Source organism: Prinia subflava, chromosome 10 (genome assembly GCF_021018805.1).
Source record: "Prinia subflava isolate CZ2003 ecotype Zambia chromosome 10, Cam_Psub_1.2, whole genome shotgun sequence".
NCBI lineage: Eukaryota > Metazoa > Chordata > Aves > Passeriformes > Cisticolidae > Prinia > Prinia subflava.
This window is the reverse complement of record NC_086256.1, coordinates 18,657,528-18,669,937: the sequence shown is the minus strand read 5'-3', so window position 1 is coordinate 18,669,937 and position 12,410 is coordinate 18,657,528. Positions and strand designations below refer to the sequence as shown.

The 12,410-nt window shown below is 37.1% G+C and overlaps 1 protein-coding gene across 5 annotated transcripts in view; it reads right to left on the bottom strand.

Moving 5' to 3' along the window:
* Window positions 1-4,317: 4,317 nt before the first annotated feature.
* AGL (amylo-alpha-1, 6-glucosidase, 4-alpha-glucanotransferase) overlaps window positions 4,318-12,410 on the bottom strand; it is a 32,287-nt gene continuing 24,194 nt past the window's right edge. For all 5 annotated transcript variants that reach the window (XM_063407586.1, XM_063407584.1, XM_063407583.1 and 2 more), the window contains exons 25-34: window positions 11,811-11,913; window positions 10,369-10,594; window positions 9,854-9,965; window positions 9,341-9,476; window positions 8,881-8,993; window positions 7,928-8,139; window positions 7,321-7,418; window positions 6,656-6,743; window positions 6,430-6,563; window positions 4,318-5,058 (exon numbers count right to left, since the gene is read on the bottom strand). In XM_063407586.1, the coding sequence (XP_063263656.1) occupies window positions 4,941-5,058; window positions 6,430-6,563; window positions 6,656-6,743; window positions 7,321-7,418; window positions 7,928-8,139; window positions 8,881-8,993; window positions 9,341-9,476; window positions 9,854-9,965; window positions 10,369-10,594; window positions 11,811-11,913 (1,340 nt within the window). In that variant the 3' untranslated portion in view covers window positions 4,318-4,940. The remainder of the gene's footprint in view (window positions 5,059-6,429; window positions 6,564-6,655; window positions 6,744-7,320; window positions 7,419-7,927; window positions 8,140-8,880; window positions 8,994-9,340; window positions 9,477-9,853; window positions 9,966-10,368; window positions 10,595-11,810; window positions 11,914-12,410) is intronic.

Below are 12,410 nucleotides of genomic sequence, written 5' to 3'. Positions count from 1 at the left end.
TCCACAAGAAACTTACCTCCACTTGTACCTGGAGTCCACATCATCCAAATTAAGACCCTTGCCAGGCTGCAGCATAATTCTCCTCTTTCATGGCCAGCGTTCATTCTCATTGCAAAAAGGCACTGTATGAGAAAGTGTCTCTGTCTGAAGTTGTACTGAGATATTGCTGTGGCACACAAAGGGAAGGGAAGTGCTCATGGATCTCACAGATTACATAAGTTTATATGAACTGAGGTGAACAAATTTATTATTTGTCAAGTTTATTATAGTCAGTGGTACTGAATTTTGTTTGTGTAATACGATGAGATTATTACACAGGGTGAACAGCCACTTGTGGCTGAAATGTTGCAAAAAGAGCAGACATGGCAGAGATTTCTGAAAGAAACAGATTCTAGGAGGTAGTACACAATGAGACAAACGTGTCACAGGCCAATGGGATTGGACAAGTGGTTACAGACACAAGAGCCCAGAAAAGCACAGATGGCCCAGACTGCCACATGACTAGCCACAGGCTGCTTTTTATATTATTCTCAAGTTCACTTTTGTGTCACCATACGTTAATTCTACTTCAGAATCTGACCCTGTAAAAAAAAGCTATCACTAAAACAATTAACAGTCAACTTTGTGCCTTGTTCAGCTGCTCGTGCTCTGAAATCAACACTCCACATTAAAAATGCCCATTGGTCCACTTGGTCACCTGCACTTTGATGCAAAATTCAGAACTGGTAAGCCTTGCACAAACCTCCAGATGCTCACAGGCAAGCACATTTTCCTTGCTACTTGTTCCAGGCTCATTCAAAAGGAAAACAAGCTGTTAGCTGGGGCAGATTTCACCAGTTTTCTCGAGGAGCGTGCGGCTGAGCCGTCCGCAGCCGGCAGTGTGCACAGACCCCTCTCCTGAGGCACCGGCGGGCGCACAGTCCGCACCCCGCCCGCACCGTCCCGCCCCTCAGGGGCTCCGGCAGCCCCGGCCCCGCCCGCACCGTCCCGCCCCTCAGGGGCTCCGGCAGCCCCGGCCCCGCCCGCACCGTCCCGCCCCTCAGGGGCTCCGGCAGCCCCGGCCCCGCGGCGCTGTCCCGCCCCTGAGGCAGCCGGGCTGAGGCCGTGTGGCCGTGGTCCCGCCTGGCCCTCGCCGCGGCCGTCCGGGCGGGGGAAGCCTTCTTTCTGGTGGCCAGATTAGCGGGCTCTTGAGGGGTCCTGCCTCACCTCACACAGCAACGCGGGCACAGCTCAAGTGTCCTGCAGGCGCTTCCCCAATTGCCATTTGCAAGTTTCGGAGGAGTTTCAAGAGAAACCCGCCAGCCACCACTAACATTTCATCCATCTCTTCCTCGACTGAGCTGCCTGAGGTGCCATGAGGGCTGAGCTGGCAGCTCTGACCTTATCAACTCCCCCCAACAACTCAGTGAAATCTCACTTCTACATTGCCTTAACCATTTCAATAGAATGTTTATTAAAAGTATATACAATAGAAAAATAAACTACTTCTTAAAGGAAATGCTTGAATAGAGAATTAGAAAAAAAAAATCTTACTTTTATAAAGCATGGGATGAAATGGGGACATCACAAAACATATTCAGTATACCACACATCGGTGCTGTGAGACTTCGATTTTACAAAGCAGGCCTGAAAACTGTAAATGCCTTCTCCATAGTGATAGGAATTTTATTCCAAAAGTTAATCACTGTATAACCTGGATATCTGGAATCAGCTAATTGACTTGTCTTGGTGAATTTGCAGTATTATTACCTAAATTATATAAACATTCATAGCAGAAGGTCTGCTAGCCCAGATCCACTCAAACTCAGCTAGGCCAGCTGACACTGACAACCAAGATAAGAATCTTAGTTTATGCTTTTTTCTAATAAGTTGCTGTTTTTGTAATAGGTGTTGTCAGCACTTGAACATTTAACCTGAGTTAACAATCTCTCCCCTATATGTAAAACTGCAAGAAGTGAACAAGCAACATAAGCTGCAAAGTTTGACTTTTTAAAAAAAACAATCACAAGAAAAACTCTGGATTACAGGATTTTATTTTGTGCATTTCAGAAATGAATGACATTCTAAAATCAGTTGTTGCTGTGATAGACAGACATGTAAAGCTCATGTTTCCATTTCACATTACAACATGCAGTGTGAGAATGATACATTAGTTTACCTGAATTCTCAAGTTAGTCATCTTTGAATAAATCAAGAGCTATTAACTGTGTGAACATTCATAACAGTTAAAATTATTTCAATTGGGAGGCAAAATAATTAATACAGTATTGATCTAGAAGCACCAACTGGAACACAATGGATACACAGTTCTTACTGAGTTGTTTAGTTTATTTTTATTTTACCAATTAAAAGTTTGCATTACTAGAAGTTTTGGATTGTGAAATATAATGCTACAGCTCAGCATCAGTCAATGTAAGTCAGCTATTTTTAGGGGATAATGACTTGATCTATATGGATGTCAGTTCATTTATGTTAGATTTAACATTTTTTTCTTCCTTCCTAATTTTAAACTGTCTGGCTTGACAAAGTGTTGAGTAGCTTTTCAAGAAAAAAAATAAACACCCCAAAACCAATAAACCACCCTCCCCCCCCACCAGAAAGTTAATAACCTTAAATCTTACTTTTGTTGCTACTTAACAGCAAAGTCAACCAATAAATATCTTTTCCCTATTTAAAATATTTATCACTAAAACTATGCTCAACTAATCAGTGCAGAAGCAACATTATAAATGGGCATGTTTAGAAGTTTCATAACATATGTATTTTTGTGTACACAGTGGTGATTTATATTTAAAATTTTACTATTAAATTAGGAAAAAACCCTAGCAGTGACAAATATGCAGTCTCTATCAGCAGTGCAGGTTGCAAAACTGGAAAGCAATCTGTACATAGCATAGAAAGGTTTTGATGAAAAATTTCTCACTTTTTTCCAACACTTAAAGAGTGTTATTGCCAATGAATATAATTTTGACACCTGGTGGAAATCAACAGTCATAGCTCTTAACCTTACTTCCAATTTTAAAATGTTTTTATGAAGTAAGAACAATTTTTTTCTGCCATTTCGTTCCTGTTTTCTAAGCCACAGGAGCCATAAAACATACCTTGAAATAATAAACAAGAAATAAGTATCCAGGAAAACAGTAAAACTAATGAAACAGTAGGACATAAACCTCAATTAATTATCAAGAATTTTGGAAAGTTCAGTGCAGTATGAAAAATACTTTATATGCCTCTTGCACATTAAAAAAATAATCTGTAGCTGACATTTCAGTAACATTTTTGATCAAATGACATTTCTTATGCATTGTGTTGAGAAAATAAAAAATTCCCAACCCATGTACTGAAGCTCAAAGTTCAGGTATAATATAGACGTTACCGATCCCTGACTTCTAAGGACTGAACACTTCAGCAAGGGAGTTAAAATCCTTATTAACCTTTCAAACAAACAGTAAATGAGTAAAGCCACTTCTTACAATTCCTCTCTTGAACCTGTTAACTTGCCCTTACTATCTACCTGAAATCCATCTCCCTGAACAAGACAGCATGTGTGCACTGTACTTTAGACGGAATACAGAAACTTTTAAATACAGACACAATAAAATCTTGATCTATGTGTTTTAGTGCATTGCAATTACATCCTGTATTTATTTTTCAGTATGTGTTGTCTAACATTAAGAAGTAGTGCTTTTGCTTTTCTGCTTTGTGATGTGGGGAGTGTTCTCAACCTCACTCTTTACCTGTTTATTGCACTGAGATGGACAAATCGTATGAAGAGTTGAGAATTACCAACTGCTCTCCTCTCACTTTGTGAACCCTGGACTTACTAAGGACATACAGGCATCCAAATATGAAAAAAACACATTTTGCATCATTCACTGGATTTGTTCCCAAAGGACACCATGCAGAGGTAGCATGCTGATCGTTACTGGTGCAACTTCAAGAGGCTCAGATGCCTCGTATTCTCCTCTCTGATAGTAGGCTACTATGTCTTTCCATTGTGTTAAGCATTTCCACCTGATTAACAGAGCTAGGATTTTCCCAAGAAAGAAGGGCTCAGGTGACCCTATCTCTTCAATAAATTAATTTAATAAGCAGTCAAGAACATTGGCTTTCCCTAACATATAGACTGTGCAATGTATGCACAAATTCTATTAATTACCCATGGTGAAAACCAGATAGAAATGCAAAAACAGGTTTGCTGTATGGCTCATGGTATTTAAATAAATCTAAAGACAGATTAACGTTGTATGTTACCTCATTATTGCTTGAGTTAACTCTCAAAATAAAGTTTTCAAAATTTTATATATAACTTCAAAATTTGATTTATTACAGTATTCATACACTTTATTTCTGTGGTTGCTTAGTGGAGTGTTCAACTGAACACATACAAAAACATCCCCATTATACAGTTCAATGGAGAGATAACATATTATGCCTTCATTAATGCATGGTGCTAGAGCACAAAGCATATCAAACTCAAAGCTAGAGGTTAGTCTACTCCCCCTTAAGCATGCATTTGCAAAAACATCCATTTACTCCTTAAGAGACAAAGAAAAAGAAATGTAAGAGCTGTGCTACTTATTTTTAGCTCAAGAAGGAGCAAACTTACTTCATTACATTAAGAATTTGTTTTGAAAAAGCTAAAAAACCAAAGTTACTTAAAATTTAAGTTTGTGCATATTCTTAAAATTCCTCCTTACTAAAAGTTTCTGCATCAAGTGTGCACTGCAGTTTTTATTGTCATGCCCTGATTTTCAAAACACCTAAGCCCCACACAGTTATAGGGCACAGAAGCTGCTGGCATTCAGCATCTCTGAAAGCGAGGACACAGCTTAAGTGATTGTGCAGAACAGGTAATTTCCCTTGCAGTGTAAGCCAAGTGTTCATTTATGCCCAACAGTAAGACCACAGAAGTTCATCAAATCAATCAAAATAAACTTTTACAAGTCATAAAGAATTTCAAGGATAACACCAATTGACCAGGCCTGAGTTTCACAGCTAAAAGGACAATATTGCCCATTCTCATTGGTTAGTTCTGGAAGCCCTTTCCAGGATGATCTGATAAGAGAAAACACGGGTGAATATTGTTGTTAAATTATAGATTGAAATAAAAAGAACATTTCATTTTAAAGCCTTTTCAAAGATAAACTCAGTAGAAAACTGAAAAGCTTGACTAAAGGTCTGCTCTCCTACAAGCACAGTATATCCTTTAATAATTGAGATCTAATATTTTTTTTGCCTGCAGTTGTTAAGTGTAGTGGAAGTGTCTCTTCTTCAAAGCAGACTCTCTGCTACTAAGAACAACTAAACTTACACCACTGGTGTGCTGCTCCTGTTTCTCATTCTGGGAGTTTTGCATTTGGAAGATGAACTAACAATCGTATTCAAACTACACTTGAAATTGATTACGGTGCTCACAAGTGACAAGGGCTGGAAGACAGCATGACTACATAAACTTTTTACTTCTTAGGAAAAAAAAATCCCCACAAACTAGCAGACTTAAAAAAACACAAATAAAGCCTGTTGCTACATTAATTATTCTGTACAGAAACAAAGTATCAAAGCAGTTAAGAAAAAAAAGTACACTACTTTAATAAGACAGAACAAGCAAAGAGTGTTACCAAACTGTAAGTTATTCCTGATACTACCAAACAAGAGACTTGGTTAAGACACTACCTAAGGCAAAATGTTGCTTCGTAAATCCTTTTTTCTTCCTTGTGGTAAGACAAACTCTTTAATCATGAGTCCTGAATTACTCTTTTGGGTACAAATAAATATGTGTTTCATGGGCTGCAGAACAGACTATATGGAAAAGATATTAAGGGCAAGGTGTTTTGTTTATTTTAGTTTGTCTCAAATCCTTAAGTGAAATGGACAGCAAAAGAAGAAAAACAATGCGTGGGTTTCGTGGTTTGGTTTGAGGGAAACTCAAAGTGCAAGTTCCTCTGTCTCCTTAGGAAAACAAGGTTATTAGTATGGCAGCTTCAGAATCTTAATTTCCTCACTTAGAACACAATAAATCCTAACATTATTTTGCATCCTTTTATCTGCTGCAGTTTTAATCTGTCACTACTTGCCCTTTAACTATTATGTTTTACAAAGTTTGTTTTTAAATACTTTGATTTTTTTTTAAAAAAACCTCACTGACTTTTTTCTGAAATGGAATTCTTGTATGAAATAAGATCCTAATTTTTATGCAAGGTTTATTTCACCCAGCCTTTGCATGGCTAAGTATTAGGAACTTCACAGTCTATAGAAGGCACCAGATCTCACCTGTATTTGAAACCTGACTTGAGATTTGCAATTGCACATACAGCAGTCAACTTCCTATCTAGAAAAGTAGATCTCTACTCCTAGATGCAATTGGATGGTGGATATCACCAGCTTGGTATTTTGAATATTTTGAATCTGTGCTTGTTGTTACCTTACCTTTCAAGATGAACATAGTGGCGAGAAAGAACATTCTTAATCATAACTACAGTTTTTAGATACATCTCTGAACCAATCAACCTAGAGAAATACAGTTTGGCACGAAGAAAATATCCAATTGGCCACAGCCATTCCTAAAAAAAAGAATGAAAAGAGATGATTATCAAAGCAGTTGATTTGAAAAGATGACTACATTTTTTCTAAAAATGAAGGAAGTAGCTCTTACAGGTCCTTGGTGATAATTAAACCCTCTGGCTACATTGTAGTTGTCATTGTCAAGAGCATTATCGTAGACTCCACAGTACACCATATCACTGCAAGAAACAAAAAATGTATTATGCAAACAAAGTCTTAATTAGAAATGATGCACAGAAAAGGAAAACAGAAATTAACCAAAGAACTTGTGATTTACATTTATCGATGGTTAAGTTAGCGAGGTCTCCACCAGGTTCTGTACTTAACGTGACAGTGGAATTACAAATAAAGTTTAAATTTGTAGGAAAATGGTCAACTTCGTGAAAGGACTTAGGAGTCATAATTTTACCCTTTCACTTTTACTCAAACTGTAGTGCTGTACACTCTACCAAACACTGTATGTCCCAAGATGAAAATTCAACATCTTATGTATGACACCAAATTTGACTTGCTTACTGTGAGACATCCAAAACCACCCAGCCATTGCCTATATAAAGAAATCAATTGCATGGACTTCCAGAACAGCAAAACAATTTTTCTGGAAGTACTTTCTGCAGCCTTATTTCATTGGTATAAATTAAGATTTTACACCATCACCCCCGCCCTTGCCCTATATCAAATAATACCTACGTGTGTTTATTGTCGTGTTTATTGTCTTTAGGAAACACCAATTGATCTTATCTCCATTGTACTTACTCTGGGTCTAAGGTTTTCATGCCTAATGGACCAAGAAGCTTTTCCTCTGCTATCTGCAGAGCTTTCCAAGCTCTCTCAGGTGTAAACAACTCAGGGGCCTAATAAAATAAAGATTCAATGAATAATCTCTGAGCATATACATACATAAGGCTGTGTATACAAATGCAGAAGACAATAAAAAGCCTGAGTTTTGCATTACTGAATCAACTTCTGGAACCTGAAAGTCAGTGTAAGCAAGAAAATTTACAAGAAGGTATCCACTGCTTTTTTCAAATCTGATTTTATTTTATATACCCTTGCCAAATATTATTAGTGAAGCTCTTTACAAATCCAATGAAGACAAAGAATCCATCCTTTTTAGCCAATTTGATAGAAAAGCAGCCTCCTTGACCTAGATTAAACACAGCAAATTGGCAAGTCCTGTCTTGATACATTTTTAGGAGATAGTCCAAGATGGATGAATATTAAAAGCATGGAAAAAAACCTCCTTTCAAAAACTTATTCCAAGCAATCTATGTTCCTGATAGAACGGACCTTGACATTTTCTTTATAATTGAGTTAAGTTTGCACTTAAGTGCAAAGCCCTCCTCCCACTTCCCACACTTACCACAACCATTGCTATTGGAAAATTTGGCCTGAGTTGGTAATCACACCATGGACTCGAAGCCCCATAGCTGTCCTTATAAATTCCACGTTTGTGTACAAGATCTGGGTGTTTTTCATTAGGATCTGCTGGATTCTCAGAGACAAAGAACAGCCTTTCAAAGTGTCCTTGAATTTTCCTGTCCCACTCATCATATGTGATCATCTCCTCCTTTCCTGCAAGATGTTAGACACAGTTTTAAGTTTCTACAACAATCCACAGTGACAACAGCACAAGTATGCTTCTTGAATTCCTGACACTTTATATAACAGGAGCAGACCTAGGATCACCTCTCTCAGTTTGTGATTCCCTACATTTAGGCCAATTGTACAGATCCCAGGAGCAATAGCTCACTGGAATTTCTAGTGAGACTAACACAACATCAGAGTCTCCACAGGGCACATATTCACTTGGGCTGGCTAAGCTGAAAGTAACTTTTATGATTAGAAGATTATTCCCTCTAAAACATAAGGGACTTTCAATGATATTTATAAATATAAATATAAATATTATAAATATTCCCAGCAAGGGGTTTTCTGTGTTCTGAATTTGGGTGAGGGACAGAAAGAAAATAAAGACAAGTGTCCTGCATCATGTTACTTTGCACTATTGTAAAGAATGATGCAATCATCATAATACACAGTAACCTCATCACTTATATCCATTTTGAGGAAAGGTATTCAGGCTCTGAAATTCCTTTGTAATCCACTGAATAAACTATTTGAAATATTGAGAAGACAATATAAACTTCTAATAAATTTTTATAGTAACAAAAGGATTTTGATCATACAAGACACTTTGTCAAGTTTTTGCCCTTTTACCCCTAAACCTTCTTCTGAGGTTACATGGCCGCTATTTCATTGTTTTAGTTATTTTTATTCCCCAGTAATAAAATGATGAGATGTGCCTGTTTTTACCATGTCTTTTTACAGTGACTCCACGGAATGGAAATATGTTCTTCCCAGATAAATCCATTAACCAGCGAACAGCCGACTTGCACAGGCCAACTATTTCCACAGCAGAGCCATCTCTAAAATAATAATGATAAAAAAACCTCATTATTTACTTTAAGAAGGCTATTAAAGCTCAATGAGTAACTGAAAAATTTAGATTCATTAGTACTTTATTAAGTAAACTCTTGGCATGGAGCTGAGACTGACAGAAGCCATGGGCTTCACCTCCCCAAGAACACAGCTTTTGACTTCAAATTAGCACAAAGAAAAACAATTCCATTAACATTTTAGTAGCTAGAAACATTTAGAACATTTGAGAGATAACCTCTCAGATGTGTCAATAGAACTCACAGTGGTTCTGCAGAAGAATTTAAGTTAAAAAAAAGAATTTAAAAATCCCCTGCCCAAAGCCCAGCTTTCATACCTTGGAGTGGCTGGAATTCCTTTGTTGCGAGCTTTGTCGCTCTCTCCCATTTTATCCATCCAGGTGCCACAATTGAAGCGGTTCCCTCCAAAGACAAAGCCAGTTTCATGGTCAACGCCTGCAGATACATTAAAACCTGGCAAGAAAGAATATCAGGTGTTAAGTTCATTTTTTAGACAAAATCCCAACTACCCACACCCCCAACCCAAACATCTTAATAAAGAAAAAGACTTTCCAAGAAGAAACCTGAAGTAGGTTTCTGAAGGCAACTGTACTTCAAATGAAATTTTACAGATAACTTGCATGATAACATATGACCAGTTGCTAATAATAAACTATTATTTAGGCACTTCAAAAATATTACGTGCATATAAGGTAATATAGTTTTAGATACAATAAATATAAATTTATTTTAAAAATATGCTCAATCGAAAGCAGAAATAAGAGGAAAAGGAAGTTAAAAATTTCCTCATCAACTTCTGTTTCACACAGCAAGCATTCTGTATATGTTACCTTCATCTCTCATTTTTTCATCAATCTGAGGACCAGCATTCCTTTCTCGGAAATTTATGCCTTCCATATGTCGTTGCATTGCTTCCTGTATTACTTCATAAAGTGGCTGGTCCTAGATTCATTACATGTTTGGATGACATGTGAAAGGCAAGATGAAAAATGAGTAGAAAGCATTTCTTAAACCTGTAGTTTATATATTTCAAAAAACCTCACAAATCAAACATTTTTAAGTAGCATCCTTGGCAATGGCAATACATTGCATACAACTTTTCAGATAAACATTTTTTCAAGAAAAAGGGCAACAAAAAGATTTAGAAGCGGATGGAATTTTTTTCCTCCTTGCACTTGGTCTAATCAGGTGATGCAAGAAATGCCTAAAATATGGAATTCTTGTGCTACAATCAAATTTCACCACGAACAACAAAGAGCTACAGGTTCTTGTAGCTAGAAAAAATGACATCCTTTCATTAAAACATTATAGTTTTGTTAAACAGTTAAATTAGGAGAATTTTTACCACAGTGCCTGCAGGCTGAGGAGAAGAGTCATCTCTTGGGTACATCCTAGAAACAGGACACCTGAGAATGTCTAATCCATTGGGAACAATTTTACAGTACTCCTGGATACACTGAAGCCACCACCACACAGCATCGCGACAGTTGTATCTGGCATGTGTCCCCCCGCCGAGCAGATTGGGAATGAGACCATGCCTTAAAGTCCCACCAAACGCTAAAATGATGTTTCTAGAACAAAAGAAAATCAGTCTTGACTAAGTTGCCTTCAAGGCCATTACTGGACCAAGTATCAAGTACAAAGCATACAGGGTTACGTTAATAGCAAGAAGACAAACAGGATTTTAAAGACAGATGCCAAAAGTTTGCTGTTGAAAGCTACAAATTACTCAGTTTAGCATGAACTTCTTTTACAATAAAAAAAACACCCATTCCCTGACAAATTCTTCAACATGAATACATTTAAATCAGTTTATACAAAACATACATCATCTTTTCATACGGAAAAGATAATTTTCTTTTTAATAAGAAAGGTAGTGATATAGATCCTAAATCCAAATCCCACTGAGGTCACAGGGAAGGTTTTTATTGACCTTGTATATGATTACCCTGGTATCCATTCTGATGGGTGGGGTGGAATGGGGACGGAGGGCAGGAGTAGATGGGAAATTCCTATTAAAATACAGAGAGGTGACAGCAACTGAAGTTATGAGAAGTTTCATTTGAGAACTGTTGCACATACCTTACAGAAAGCATGAATTACAACTAGGAATTTAAAAGGTAAAATAAACATCCTAGTTGACTGCAGATCTCTCTCCATGAGAAAGCTAACAGTTGGCCAAATGTACAACAGCATAAATACATGCTGATTTCCACCAACTAATTTTTATGTTTCTATCATGTGCCAAGCTTCAATGAAATTAATGTTAATCAAAATATCAAATTTGTCTGGCTTATTTGTCAGGTTAAATATTTATAGCTACCAGATTGCAACAATACGCAATTAGCTGATTTCTAGTATTAACAGACAAATACTAGCAGTTACAAAAAAACACAACAGACCTGCATTCATGCCTTTATAATTAAAAGAGTATTCTCTTTTGCTACTTCAAATTTTTATATAAATAATTCTGACATTATTGCTTAGCAACAATGATGCAAGTATTAGTGAAATAATCACTTTGTTCAAGGACAAACAGTAGCATCGCTGGGGTTAAAACTTCTTTATCTCTACAGAACATCAGCTTTGTATCAGTGCCAAAAAGCAAAAGAGTATTTGAGTAGTATTTTTTATCCCACTTAGAGGGAGCTTCCAAATATGTCATTAAAGTTTTATACTGCACATCAACTGTTTCTAACAGCTTGTGCATCAGCTCAGCTTTTGAGAGCACTGCTGCTTCCTAACTGCCCACAAAGTCAACAAGAATCAAGGCTAGGCCAGGCTTACCTTGCTTCTAGATAGCGCCCAGTTACTAACAGTAGACCTCTTAGTGCAATAAAAGTATCCCTTCCCCAGGAACGAAAAATTCCAGAAGCAAAGTGAGGTAAACCTGAGAAGAAATGCCATTATTCATCTAATTAACTGATACAGCAGAAACTCCAAGCACACACGGATAAAATAACCACAAGTAAAAAATATATCCTCATTTATAACTTCTCCCTAGTTAAGATATTTCAAATTGACAATCTGCTAGACCGAGTTCTTGATAGAATTAAATACACCTTATTCTAGAACGTCTTCTAGAATTTCAAGATCACACAAAAGCATTTCTCATACCAGTAACAGTGACATTTTAATTTTTATTAAATCACCTGGCAACTTAACCAAAACTTAATTAAAAGAAACGGAAAGAAAACTAACCAAAAAAAATCAGAACTATGACAAGACTGTAACACTTTGTTGGCAAGAGTTTATGTATGAGAGTTGTGGCATCTCAGCAGCATAAAGATGTTACTGCAGACGTTATAACATGTAGCTTTAGGAACGATTCTAACTGATAAGGCATAATAATTACAACAGTAAGGTCCATAGTTGTCTTCCATTTGT